The 15,059-nt window shown below is 43.4% G+C and overlaps 1 protein-coding gene across 1 annotated transcript in view; it reads right to left on the bottom strand.

Moving 5' to 3' along the window:
• Positions 1-15,059, bottom strand: part of SOS1 (SOS Ras/Rac guanine nucleotide exchange factor 1) — an 897,181-nt gene that overhangs the window by 167,322 nt on the left and 714,800 nt on the right. Inside the window, exon 18 of the mRNA XM_086927418.1 lies at positions 6,944-7,116. Coding sequence (XP_086783544.1) covers positions 6,944-7,116 — 173 coding nt within the window. The remainder of the gene's footprint in view (positions 1-6,943; positions 7,117-15,059) is intronic.

The raw sequence follows: 15,059 nt of genomic DNA, 5'->3' as shown, positions 1-15,059 counted from the left end.
TGGGTATCGTCGGCGTAAGATACGATCTGGGCACCGAAAGACTCCACCAATGTCGCCAGAGGGGTCATAAAGATGTTAAAGAGAGTCGGGCTCAGCACGGAGCCCTGAGGGAATCCGACTCCCAGTGGCGGCATCTGGGCGGAGATCGGAGAGGCCCAGACCGTTTGTCGTCGGTCAGCTAGGAAAGATCTAAACCAGCTGAGCACCGTCCCCCTCAGACCAATCTCATTAAGTCTGGCGAGGAGACCCTCGTGGAGGACGGTGTCGAAAGCCGCCGACAGATCAAGCATGACAAGCATGACTTTGCCTCCCGAATCCAGTGACTCTTTAATGGCCTCAGACACCTCCTGCAGCGCAGTCTCGGTGCTTAAATTGGGGCGGAAAACAGATTGAGAGGAATGTAGTAGATCATGGGACTCCAAATAGTTGGAGAGCACGATATGTACATGTTTCTCCAAGATCTTAGCCAGTGCGGGAAGGAGCGAGATAGGCCTATAATTGGCGAGATCCCCTGGGCAAGGCCGGGCTTCTTAAGGAGGGGAATGACCATTGCCTGCTTCCACGCCTGCGGGACCACCCCTCGACTCAAAGAAAGATTCAAGAGCGGGTTTGCCAAAGGATTTACAATAACCGCCATTTTCGCCAGGAATTTGGCAGGGCAAGGATCCAGAGGTGAACCAGATTTAAGATTAGCCATGAATGCCAAAGACGCGGATATCAGAAATGGCAGAAACACCGTCAGGACTGGACGTGCGGGGATCGGTGGAACTGGCCCATCCACGGGGCTAAGAGGAGCATCAATCTGCCTCAGGGGGAAAGAATCCTGAATCAGCTTTATCTTGTTAGTGAAGAAATTGGCAAGGGCAGACACCCATGACTTAGAGGGGCCAATCTGAGTCGAATTAGACCGAGGAGTCGTAAATTATCTGACGATCGAGAAGATCTCCTTACAAGAGTTGGCTGCTGCCTCATTTCTCCTGGCGAAATAGCCTTTTTTTTCCTGGAGGATATACCGGTGGTAGGCTTTGACAGTTGTTCTGTAGACAGCCTAGCATCGGCATTTCTTTTGCACCTATGCATCGCCGGATTGAGCGGGCCAGTTACAGGCATGTCTGATATGTCAATATCAACCAAAACACCCTATCCTTTCACTACACTTCTCTACGGGTTGCCTCCTCCACACCCAACACGACTTACATACAGAATTGGTATGCCACTACACCTCGCTTTAGACATTGGTAACAGAAGCTGGCCAGGGTGACATTGGGTATTCTTCTCCACACTACACCTGCCCAGCATCACACCTGAGCAGCGGGCAGACCTCAAGGCCCTAGTGATGGGCAAGTCCCAGTGGCTGGACGGCTTACTGGCTGAGTACAATAAAGCTTATGCTCTTTTACTAGCCCCTGAGCACACACCCTGAATGGAGAAGCCCTATCAGCTTACTGCATCCCTGCGCAAGACCCTGCTCATTACTTTCCCCAACCATACCGGTATCCCACCGCTCTGAGCTCCTACCAACACTTGGCTTTACTCAACAAAAACTACAAGATAATTGCCAAGGTCTTTGTAGACTGCCTAGCACCCTTTGTTCCATCGTTGGTCCATCCCGACCAGAAAGGGTTTCTCCCGCCTAATAATACCTCCTTAAATTTACAGAACTTCTTTCGTGTCTTTAAATATTCCCTGTATCGATGACCTAAGTTCGGAAGTCTGGTATTGGATCTTGAAAATGCGTTTGATTCCCCGGAATAGAAATTTTTATTTGCCTCCCTGCAACGATACAGTATTGGGAGTCGCGTTCTCCACTTGATTCGGCTGCTCTACACCCAACCGCTCTATAGAGTCAGAACAGGTTCCTATATATTGCACCCAATTGAAATACATATGGGCACCCGTCAAAGTTGTCCACTCTCCCAGTTACTTATATCCTTAACCAAAGAACCACTGCTGTGGCTATCTGGACTCAAGGGGAGGACTGCGGCATTCCATTGGGAGAAGTTATTCACACAATTTCTCTCTATGCTGCCGGCCTCTTCCTGTACATTCCTGTACCTGTGCGCTCGATTCCGGATGCCACAGCCCATAAGCTTATCAAGTTTGCTGCTCTTTTTGGTTTGAAGGTTAATAAGGCAAAAATCTTGCCCCTCACATTTACCCCTCCATAGCCTGACCCGACCTTTGTCCTTAATGGAGTTCCCATACTCTGGCAGCCTGACATTCCGATATTCGGGAGTCGGGGTGTATCATTTGCCATCTGCCTTGTTCGATGGTAACCTTGTGAGGGCTACAACAGCCATTAGGTCCCAGATGCCCATCTGGCGTACAATCTCACTGTCTATGACTGGTCGCATAGCCCTTCTTAAAATGGTTGTCCTACCTAATCTGCTCCATTTTTTTTAACCAATTTGTCTTTCTACATCGCACGTCCATTCTTTCGCTCATCTGAGGGAACCATGAGAGAGTTCATCTGGAGTAACTTGTGCTGTAGGATGGCAGTGTTTAAACTTAATTTATTTACTCAGACCAGGGTCGGCTCGCAGTGCTGAAGCTGGAACAGCATTACCCTGCCTCCCAACTCCAATGGGTGGTCAGGTGGTTGGCAGGTTTAATCCTGTCCGACACTGCCACGCTGTTGCCAGCCTGACTTTTCCAGTGATTCTTCAACTTGTTCACCCGTGCAGGAAACGGCGGAGTCACTGCTTCTAGGACTCGCGTATTGTTGTTTACCGTTAATATCTGTATCTCACGTGAATCACAATCCCCCACGCACCAGCTTTACCACAGATCGGCCCACCTAGGAGTGGTACCATCACTAAATATGCAGAACTCTATGCATGGTTGGAGGCTGGCTTGCACACCCTGGGGGTCCTATCCAGGGATGGTGCCCTTGTACAATATGACTCATTGGTGGAGAAGGAGGGTCTATCCCCTGGCCAATTTCTTCTACACAACTCATTACTTGTGGCGTTGGGGGGACATGATGCGGGAACATTCGATAAATCTTACTATACAATACTTACATGTCATGGGGACAGGTAAACATCTTACACACTGGGTTGTGGACTCGCTGCGTTGCAACATGGCAACACAGGTCCTGCTTCTGATGCACCACTGGGAGGCAAATCTTGCCTGTCCCTTCACGGACAAGGAGTGAGCAACCATATTAGTAATTCCGGTCCGAGTCCCACGCAATGCTCAATTTTGCCTTATCCAATATTACACTGTCCAAAAGGCTTATCTAACTCCTGGCAAAAATAAACTGATTCTTTCACTGCACCCACTCAGATAGTCAAAGATGTTGCATGCCCGATGCCGACCTCCTTCATATGTTGTGGGCTTGCCCACTCTTCACTATTTACTGGCAATGCGTCAAGACTCCGATATCCGCCTGCTCAGGGTGCCCAGTGCAGAAAATGTGGGGAGTATGCATCTTGGGTCTCTTTCGTAGGAAGAGAGGCTGAAGGTCAGCTCCTGCTTCCTTCATTTGGGCATGTTGACAGCAATATACCTAATCACAAGGTGGTGGAAGTCATCTGAGCCCCCACCCCTTGAGGCCTGGAGGCAGTTGCTCTTTGTGTGGGCCCAGGCACTGAGCATTGCACAGAGAGGATAAGTTAGGGCTGCGTAAATGACCCATAGCAGCCAATTGGGACACCATACTGCATGACTTTCAAAACCAGATGCATACTGATCCAGATTCCCGGGCACAACTGCGAAAAGGGCGATGTGGGCATGGAGACCTGACATATAATTTTGCAACAGACACACGGAGTGATGATTTGTACTTCCATGCTCATACCACACCAACATTTAAGACTCGCTGGGTTGGTAAGTGGATGTATGTGTATTGTTGACGATTACAGGTGATAAGGTGAGGCGGAGGGGGGGCTGGGGGATTTAGTGTGGGCAAGTTTATTTAGTCTGCTGTCTTCCCTCTTTTTTGTTGATTATGCAAATCATTTGTACCTCTGCCAGCGCTGTATGCCATGGATCCTACAGTTGGCCCATCATGAATATTTGACCGAGACTCCATTGCACTGAGGAGCAGATACTATCTGTTATTCTCACATTACTAAGTGCCTGTTTATTTATTACATGGTGCAAAACCATATATTACGTACTTTGTAGCATATTATAGCTGGGCAACATTTTACATGCTGGAATTGTTAATGTATGGCAATGTAGCTTGTCCTGACATGTCAACTACTTACCCTTGTTAAAAGTTTTATAAAACTGATTGAAATCAAAAATATTATGGACTGTGGTTCCAGTGTAAAAATATATACTAATATCTGCAAAAAGTAACAATTTGAAGCTATGTTACCATAATGCTCCCTGAATTTCTACAAATACCTGCATAGGCATGAATGCAATATTGGTGACTATTTGCTTTCAAAATAAAATGTTCAAACAAAAATGGCATAAAAAGGTTTTGCTAAACTACTGCGTAACAAATACAACTTGAGTTATCTGTCAGGAAAGCATGTTATATATATTATATATATATATATATATATATATATATATATATATATATATATATATATATATATATATATATATATATATATATATATATATATATATATATATATATAGACCAATAATGGAGGATGAAGGTAAAAAGAGGAGGAGCAACATGGAAATAAATGTCTGAGTTAAAGAAAATCATAATAGTGCAACTGCAGGTATACGATTGCATTTGGGCAGGTTTACAACTTTCAGGAATTCAAAAGAGTTTACAGATGTACCACTGCGAACCATACTCATAGCAACTTTTCGTGCATTTCATTGTTGAATGTGCACATATACAGGCGCAAATATGGGCATGCAAAAGTCTGCTCAGGAATAGCAACTTCACTTTCCATACATCTCCGTTTTCAAAAGCCCAGTCTTTGCCAAGGAAGAGATTGGAAACAGAAGAGTAAATAACACTAAACATGTGAATTTTTGGGTATGCACAGACTCATAGTGAATTTCAGAACTGGAACTTCTGCTTACCGTCTACTTTCAGCCCCTGTGTAAATTTGCGTCAGAGTCTCACTTGAATCCAAACCTTGATATAACAAAAGCACAGAAGCTGCTCTCTATGCTCTGATATATTGAGAATGTTGCCTTAACTTCACATCTTATTGAATGCCACGAAAATAGATATAAGAATTTTTAAAAACGTTTTTTTACAGAACAAGCATATTTCTGAAACCTACTGTACTTATCACAAGTAGATATAGAATTCCACGCCCCTTAGTGGCATAACATTTGGCAACAGTTTGCTGGTTACACATTTGGCTTTTTCATGTATGTGCAGATTAACCAAGGTGGGGGTCCAGTAAAAAATAGAAAATGAGGTGTTCGACTGCTAACACCTTTGCCACTTTGCCTGAGTTTTAACAGGTTTAGCCTACTCTTGGTATTTTCTAATTTACGTTGATCCATCAGACATTATGTCCTTATTTCAACTGTGATCTGTTGTGTTGTATAGTCCCAACCACCACCCCATCTCCTCCGAGTCACTCCTTGGCTGCTATCCACTGTACCCCACAGAGTCAAAGAGCCTTGAAAGACCAATTTTCTGATTCAAACTAAGGTGCTTATGCCACAACACATTTCCTCAAACACAGAATGGTATAACCAGAATGGCACATCATCCCCCAAGCTCCTAGTGTCTTGGTCAACAGGAAAGGCTGAAAACAAAAACCTGTTCTTTGATATTCTTAAGTGGCCTATCTCCGCAAAAAAGGCATGGGTGGTCACAAAGTGTTTGTTTAGGTGGTTTATTGTGGAAAAGGCTTTGTGAATGACGGGCCATTAGACCTGGTGGGGCGAGGAGAGGAAGCTAAGGCTTATGTGCAGGTGTCCTCTGAGCAATGCAAGACAACAATGGAACCAGAGACATGGTGTAAGGAGACAAAAACATGAGAAAGGATCAATGGGTGGGGTGAAGGAAACTACCAATGTGAGAGGCTTTAACTATAAATAGAGGACTGTGGGGGCGTAGTGATGGAAGGAATGAATAGAGGAATGAAGGAAGGGGGAAAAAACCATAGGGGCCATGGAGTTCGATCATGGGTAAGTCAGGATGCAAGACAAGAAGTTACCCTTAGTGTTGTTTGATTGTGTAGTATGGGATAATTGTTGACGGGGAATGAGTGAAGTTAAGAAGGCAAGGACAAGGAGGCATGCTTGTTGAGGAGTGCATGGGAAACTAAATGGGAGCTTGCATACAGACTAGAAGATTGGACGGTCAGATGCTAGCAGGACGTAGTGATAGAAAAAGAGGAGCTTATCCCGACCAGGGTCCAGGATTTGTCCTGTGACCCATAGAGTTTCCCCCTGAGGGCACACAGTGAGACCCTCATCATGAAAAGAAAGATGCTGCCACAGATGAGAGTGAGACAAGCTTAGAATACTGGCGAATTTCAATTTTTTAGAGCTATTCAAGCAGACTGAATGCCTTCCCTCTACAGGTTAGTTTCTTAAGGATTAAAACATTAATCAGCAGCATATAACAATAACAAACAGCCACACAATATTTGGCAGATCAAGCTTATGGCCTGGGGCAGATAAATAAAAAAAAACATCTTTCCTATTACCTTGCCAGGTAAGTGTATTTGTAATATTTTGAATATCTTAATAAATACTTTATTTGATAGAATATACAGGGCACCAATAGCATTCACTATGTGGACAGCTACAACCCAAAAAAGATTAAGAAACACCAGCTGAAAGGTATAGTAATTAAAGCCATAACAGAAAAAGATGCACATTAAGCAACCTACATGAAATATATTCAATTTGTTCTCAATAAATATTAAACTGTTGTTAAACAATATCTAACATTTACTTTCAAAATACACAAAATCATGCTTGAAATGTCTAAATTGTACAAATTAAAGTTGGCTATCTTGTTGACTGGTCATTACATGTACTGTGTACTCACCCGGATTTCTGGTTCAACCCGTAAGCAGTAAGGTTGGTTCTGGTACTGCTGAATCTCACCGGTTATTTCTGCCACTTTCCTTCTTTTACTGAAATTAACAAGTTCTTTACCATGACGCTTTAGGAAATCTGGATTGCCTTCTTCCGTTTTTAAAATATTTGTCAAATAAATTCCTGTTTAAATATTTAAAAAGTCATAAACTTAGGTTTTAACATTCCCAACATAATTTCAATAGCTAAACATGATTTCATAGTTTAGTCACTTTTTCGGTTTTAAAAACTGCTAAAAATACAGACTCAACTAGTGTTGGTAATAAGTTTCCAGAGTATGTCAAAAAGCAGACATAGTTGGAGTGCCATCTGCAATTTTAGCTTCATTCCACAAACAATGACATGAGGGATCTGTTTGGCTGTAAGAAGATGGGTTAGGCTTTATAAGTGTGGAAGTGATGTAATGTATAAAAAGCACAATGTTATGAACCTTGTCAATGATGAGCTAAGCACAACTGGACAGAAGCCACAATATTATGAGGAATTAAATACTGAAAATAGGGCGGAGGGAGCACTAGAGTTTGAAGCTACAAAGTTTTAAGAGATTGATCTTCAGTCACTAATTATTTAAGTACTATGGGACTGTGTGTAACCACGCAGAAGGGAACCATTGTAATATTAAAAAAAGTACCAATTTCCTGCAAGCAGTCTTACGTTGCTGCAGTAACTTTCAATAATATGAAGGGAACAAAAATTTGACTTGAGTGTCATAAGGGTTTGTAACAGGACAGTGATCATGAGAAGAAAACCACTATACTTTTGGTGTCAATGTCAGTACCATATCCACTGTCATTGTGTTATATCTATATTTCAGGTCACTGTTCCAGTTTATACTTCTCAGAGAGGCTAGGAAAATTCAAGTAAAAGATACAACACATTGCATAAAAAGACAGAGGCTCTGAAAGTTTAAACAGCACTGTATTCCAGTACCTTGTGTGAGTGTTTCTCAATTAGGCTTGATCCTTGCTCGCTACACCCACCTCCCTCCCATGGAGGGTTGCAGGCTACCTGGCCAAAGCTAGATGATGGAAATTAGTGGCAAAAATTGGATGGGTTATTTCTTAGCACAATTTTAATACAATCTGCCTAAAACATGCAGGTGATATAGATGGTCCAGAAAATGCTACTTTACATGTCCTATTCTTTTCAGTAAAATGTAGCTATTTATCTATATTATAGTTCCTTTAATGTTTCCCTCCTGCCCTTTTCAACGGAGAATCTAAACTATAAAAAGTGACTGAGAAGCCTTAAAAGACGCAAAGAGCAATTAAAAAAAATGCCAATCGACACCAGTTCATTCAAGTGGGCACTTCTCGGTCCCTGAGATCCCTATTACTTGCAGAGTCCTCCAGGGTTCTTCACTGTCCACCATCATAATCAACCTCTACATGGAGCCCACCAGGGCTCTACTCACTGCTATCTATATGACAATTCACCAATAAGCCAAAGGTTCACTACTCCACAAGAAAGTCTGCTTTGCTCCAGAGATCCAATGACTCAAATACTGTCTACACTGTCTACACTTCAGCCAGACCTGGATGTCTTGCAAGTACCTGCAGCTCAACCCCACCAAGACTCAATTACTTTTATCTGCGAAAGAACAAAAAGCAAGGAATAATTCAAACCCCACTCAATGATGAATCTGGATAGCTTCAACCCCCTACTCTCACAACATTCAAAGTCACTAGTATCCGCCCTGGACACCAATCTCACCCAAAAACAACACACTGACAATAAAACAAAGACAGCCTAGTACTAGCTGCCTCTACTGAAGAAAGTGAAAAGGTTTCGGTTAGAAAGCAAATCTAAAGTATATAGCAGACCTTTCATGATAATACTTGTACGCTGCATACAAATAAGGTTTAGTAGTAGTAGTAGTAATTAACTTTATCCAGTAAACAAGTACCATCAAAGTGCACATGTACGAAAACATTAAAAGAGAGGTAAGGTCTATGTGCTAAACATGGGAAGCACTTATTCTTTGGAGAATATATGTATAATGCTTAGGGTCCAGAAAATCTATTTTATGAGAGGTGATGCTAATTAACACAGGGTGTGTCAATTGCCATATTATTTTAGGAGCAGGCTTGCATTAGTTGTGCTAACTAAAGTAACAAAAATCTTACATTCTGTTGACCAGAAAGTGATTAGTTTTGTAAGGCCATTCGGCCTTGCTCAAAACAAACTTGGAAGTAAGCAAAATTGGTTACAGTTGCTTGCCTTTAAAGCACGTTTCTGACAGGGGCAGTGCATGTATGTTACATACAGTACTGTTTTGAGAGGCTGCACAGTCACTCCTCCTCCCCTTTCGATAATCAGTGGGGAGATGTATATAAATAGACCAGGTAATTTGGAAGGGGGCACAAAGAATAATCCCTCAAGGGAATATAGTTCTTATATGTACGGGTGTGAGAAAGTGCCATCTTTCTTGCCTTGGTATGCCCCCACTTTTTTCTGAACTGCTGATGTGCTTTGACTGAGTGTGCCCTGGGTTCCTGCCAACCAGGTACCCAGGGCCTGTGTTCCTTCCCTAAAACAGTGCCGAAACTAGAAACCCAATGGCATCTCTAGCCCCCTGTCAGCCCCTAGTAAATGGTACCCTTGGTACCCAGGACATGGTGACCAGAGAAGACCCCTAAGGGCTGCAGCACGTATTGTGCCACCCTCAGAGGCCCTGTACCCAGGCAACCACACATTGCCTTTGCAGGCTGAGTGCCTAGGTACAGAACTAAATCAAGAGTCGACATGGCACACATCACTGTGTGCCATGCCCACAGAACCCACTGCCCTGGCATACTTCAGTCACCCCTCTAGCTGGGTGCCCTATACCAGAGGTGTGGGCACAGGTGCCTGAGCCTGTGCCCCTACAGTACCCAGGGCCATTCCTTATTTTTAATACAAATATTTTTTATTAATTTTATATCAGCAAACAGTTATATATAAAAAAAGAGCAAGAAGAACAAAATAAATCTCCTTTAAGAAGGGGTCCAGTTGAGCAATCATTAAACAAAAAGAACAGCCAGCATAGAGAGCTCATATAAATAGTCAATCAATAATGAACAATGAGAAATCAAATCCATTTACAGATAGGAGCCCAAACATTTTGACCAAATATTTTCCTTTTTATCCCCTTCAATTTATAGACCACAATTTCCAATTGATATATAGATAGTAATTTAAGTTGCCAGTGATTAAAAACTGGTGGATCAGGATCTAGCCATCGAAAAGGAATACAAGATCGATATACTGACATACAAATGAATAAGAATCTTTCCTCTGCTGCTGACCTCCTTCTAATTTGATTTGTCTGAAGACCAAAAATAACCAAATCTGCAGACATTCGTACATATATCCCCAGACTTATTTAGAAAAAATTGAACAGCTGTAATAAATTGAGATAGTTTAGGGCAAGTAAAAAACATGTGAATAGAGTCAGTAGCGCAATGACCACTTCGGTTACAACTATCACCATTTCTAGATTTCCATTTTGCCAGTTTAGCTGGGGAGTAATATAAATCAAAAATAGACATAAAATGTTGACTTTTTAGTGAGCCGTTAAATACATTTTGATTGACACCTTGATTGCTCTAGACATCTATATTTTCTATTTCCAGTTTCCTTTGCCATTTGTTTTCAAACAAGCATAAATCATCTACAAATCTATTTATCAACGTCTGATACACTGAGCCGATTTTCTTTTCCTTTCTGCTAACTTCCAATATATCAATTTTATTCATCAGAGAATGATCTAGCAACTCCTTAGATTCCAAGAAGCTTCGTATTTGAAGATATTTAAAAAAATTTGCTCTCAAAAGATTATATTATGTTGTAAAAAAGAAAAAGAAGCAAGCTAATCTCCCTGATAGAGCTCTCCTAGCAAACGAATTCCGGCAGAATGCCATCTTGTCATCACTTGATCCAAAAAATCTCAGGTAAAATAAGACTATTCAATAAAGGCAAATAATAATTTAAATCAGAGCAGAGACAAAATCTTTTTTTTATTTGCGTCCATATTTGAAAGGCAGTAATCGATATTAAATTTAGTTTTTTTTTATAGTAGCTGGGCTCAATTATTCTTACTAGGCATTGCCTAGCATCCTTCCCTAATAACATTTCATAAATTGAAGGACTGACCGGCTCTCCCAATCTAACATCTTGAAAAATTAAGAAGCCCATATGTCTCAATAGGATAGCCCAGTAATACAACTGAAAGTTGGTAATCCCCCAGCCGCCCTTCAATCTTGGAAGAGTACACCAGATCTATGGTAGCCCCAGAGAAACCTGGAGGACATTCTTTCTATCTTACAAAAGAAGATAGATGAAAATAACAGGGGTATTGTACGAAACAAATACAAACATTTCGGGAAGATTAACATTTTTAGTATATTAGTGCGGCCATATAATGACAAATGTAGATTATTTAACCTCTCCAGAATTCTACTAGCAGAATTTAATACAGGCTCTATATTAAGACATACTATATCATCTATTTTAGCAAATATTGTAATGCCAAGATAAAGGGTATCTGAAACATAGACAAGATCATTTGGACGACCCTCTTCCGAATGAATCAGCTGTTTTTTTGAGACGTTCAATTTATATATTATATCCAGAGTGCCCCCCAAACTCCTGGGCCAGTTCAATTATTTTAGATAGAGCTCGTTTGATATCTGAGGTAGTAATGGCAATATCGTCTGCATACGCAAACACTTTAAATTCAGTCTGGTGTATCCTAATCGGTACAATTCCAACCTCTTTTTCCAATCTATTGAGATAGGGTTCAATATACAGCACAAATAACAAGGGGGAACAAGGGCAACCCTGCATTGTCCCCCTTGTTATTGCAAAATTACCAGAAACTACACCTGTTATTCAGATTACAGCCTTCAGACAACTATATAATGCTGTATTGCTTGGATGTAATCTCTGGGAAATCCCTTCCAAATCAGCACAGACCACAAAAAACCCCAAGATACCCTGTCGAATGCTTTTTCAGCATCCAACAGGGCCACCGCAACCGGGGGTCTCGTAGCCTGCGCCCAGTCCAAAAGTGAGATGATCCTCTTCACATGATCCGTTGTGTCTCGGTTTAAGATAAATCCATGCTGGGTGCCCAATGCCAGAGGTGTGGGCACAGGGGCATGAGCTCTGTGCCCCTAAAGTAGCCAGGGCCATTCCTGGGCACTGTAAGCGCAGTGATGCCATTAAGAGTATATGGTGCTGGGAGGTTGCCATTACGAAATCCCCAGCACCATAATGGCTACACTGAAGGCTGACAAGTTTGGTACCAAACTTCTCGGCACATTAAACCTGCACTGATGCCAGTGTGGGATTTAATGTGAAATGCACCAGAGGGCATCTTAGAGATGCCCTGTGAAACCCTAACCTCCAATCCACGTCTGGGCTGAGTGGCTGCAGAGGTTTCCACACAGCAGACATGTTGCTGGACCCCTGGGTGGAGAGCCCCCCCGCTCTCCTGGGCCTGCAACAATGCACGTCTGGGCGAGGTGCTAGGTCTCCTCCCCCAGGATGGGCAGGCGGAAGCTTCAAATGCATTCCGCCTCTGTGAGCTTCTCCAGACCATTTGCTGTACCCAGCAACCGGCCCCCACCAGTTCTGACCCCCACTCTGGCGGGAAGACTTGCGGGAAAAACTATGTCAGGAAGGGGGGTGTGCCAGCCTGTGCCCACCCCATAGGTGGGGAGACTAGGTGAAGCACGACCCCGGGCTCCCGCCATCTTGTAGATGGGGAGCCCTGCCCAATCCCAGCTAGGCTCCTGCCCCCCTCCCACAGGAGAGGAGCAGACTAGGGGGTATACTCACCCCAGGACAGGAATCCATTGGTCCCAGTCCTTGCCCTACCTGTAACGCCCCTTAATTAAGTTTTTAGGGGCTCCCTGAAAATTCCTTCCTCAGATCCCGATACGAAAAGAAGAAACAAGATCAAGAAGAAGAAGACCCGCCATGCAGCTGCTACCAACAGGACGACAACAACTGACTTGGCCCCAGCCTTACCGGCCTATCGATCCTGGAACCTGCTCCTGCTTAATCCCGGCGACTCCTGCGGACAGCAACCTTGGGACACCCGGAGGACCTGCCTGCCATGACCCTCTTGAAGACTGGGACTCCCATCAGCAGAGGCTCTGCTGCAACAACCCCCCGGGTACCAACCAGGAAGCTCCAGCCCAGCCCACTCTGCACCCACCGAGCCCGGGCCAGGCCCAACCGAACCAAAACCACGAGGACGTCCCCCCGGCGACTGGGACCTGAAGTCCAGTGCCCAAAGACCCTCCTTGATGAACCAGCCAACGCCTGCAGACTTAGAACCAGGGGCCACCCCAACCGCGACCAGCCGAGGGTAAGCTTTTCCGACACCCAAAGACAACCCTGCACCCGGCCCCCTACAGCCCCCTGTGCCTCCCTTTGGGGTACCTACCTGGGATCCAAGATCCCAACTTACCTCTCGAAGTGCTGGTCGCCCCTGGAGAGTCTCCGTCCCCGAGCCTGCAGCTTTTGTTCCTTTTTGACCTTTCCCATTGGATAACACTGAGCGCCCGACGGCTCAAAAGCACCCTGCACCCAGCCGCCCGAGTGCCGTTGGCTGTGCCACCTAAGCTTATCCTACTTCCCCCCTTGCCCTGAGCAAGTGACCAGGAGCCCTGCTCCCACAGTCGTGTGGCCTGCGAGTCAGAAGCCACCAATTGAAGGCCCCCTTTCCCTCATTGGATATCATCGGGCCTAACTACCTCTGCACCCTGCCGGCCCTGTGCTGCTGGGGCTGAACCAACTGTACCTACCTGACCTTGGGGGACCCCTGAGTCTATGCCCAGAACCATTACTCCAACAGCCAAGTACTCACCTGGAAACCGGTAACTCACTTACCTGCCATTGGATAACATTGACCAATTTTGACTCGAAAATTTTCAAAGTGTGGAGTTTTGTAAACTGAAAATATTCATACACAATCAGCCGAATTCCGAAGTACTCACCTGTAATCAGGAGAGAAGCCAGTACTGTACCTTTCAGCCCAGTACTGAACCGCAAAAGTAATCCTTACCCAGTTTACTAGTAATCTGTATTTTCTCCATAGGAACCCACTGTCTGCTTTTCTATGGAATTTCTTCTGTGTCTACTTTTGAAAATTTGAAATATTCTTTAAAAACCATACGAAATACTGAAACGCAATTACCTACCTGTTTTAAGTTAAGACCCCAGTGCTGGCCCTAGGAGACCAGTGCTGGATTACAAAAGTAACGCAATCGTGCTTTACCTGCAACTTGAATTTTCTCCTATTGAATAACATTATCAGATTTACATTGAAAAGTTTCGAAGTGTGAACTTTTAAAACCGCTTTATATTCATGAAAATTCATTACAGTAACTAAAACGTTTTTACTAATCTGGTTTCAGCTTAGACCCCAGGACTGAATCTAGGATTTAGACCTGGAACTACACTCAATGCTAAAGTGTGTCTTGTGTTGCCTTCAACAACACCTGTACCCATTGTGTTCACATACCTTATTGCTTCCTTGCCAAGTAATTACATGAAAGTATGCATACCTAGCAAAGTATATTTTTATGCCTGCTGGTTCTAAAAATAAAACAACTATATCATTAGATATAAAAACCATTGGCCTGGAGTTCAGTCTTGAGTGTGTGAACTCTTTTGCTGACTGAGTGTGTACAACAAATGCTTTGCATTGCCCTCTGGTACTGCCTTACTGCTCGACCAAGCTACCACTTTGGAGAGTAAGGTCAGTCCTGACTTTAACCTCGGTTATACCTTTGGGGTTTGTGGACTCTATACACACTGTACTTCCTTATTGTCCAGTATATATAGAGCCACTTTCTCACAACGGGGATAGTTACATGGCTTGCCATAAAATAGTTAGAGAGATTACTAATCATTCAACCAATACCATACCCACAAGACTCATAACATATTTATACATGTTAGGTAGGGATTAGACTAATTTATTACATCACGTAGGAATAAGTGGATGTGGGTAGAAAAATACTTTTGGCTTTTCATACGTTCATTTATTTTGAATGATAACTGAATTCGAT

This window comes from Lissotriton vulgaris, chromosome 6, assembly GCF_964263255.1.
Source record: "Lissotriton vulgaris chromosome 6, aLisVul1.2, whole genome shotgun sequence".
NCBI classification, from domain to species: Eukaryota; Metazoa; Chordata; class Amphibia; order Caudata; family Salamandridae; genus Lissotriton; species Lissotriton vulgaris.
Note: the sequence above shows the minus strand (reverse complement) of the source record. Positions and strands in the feature narration are given on the sequence as shown.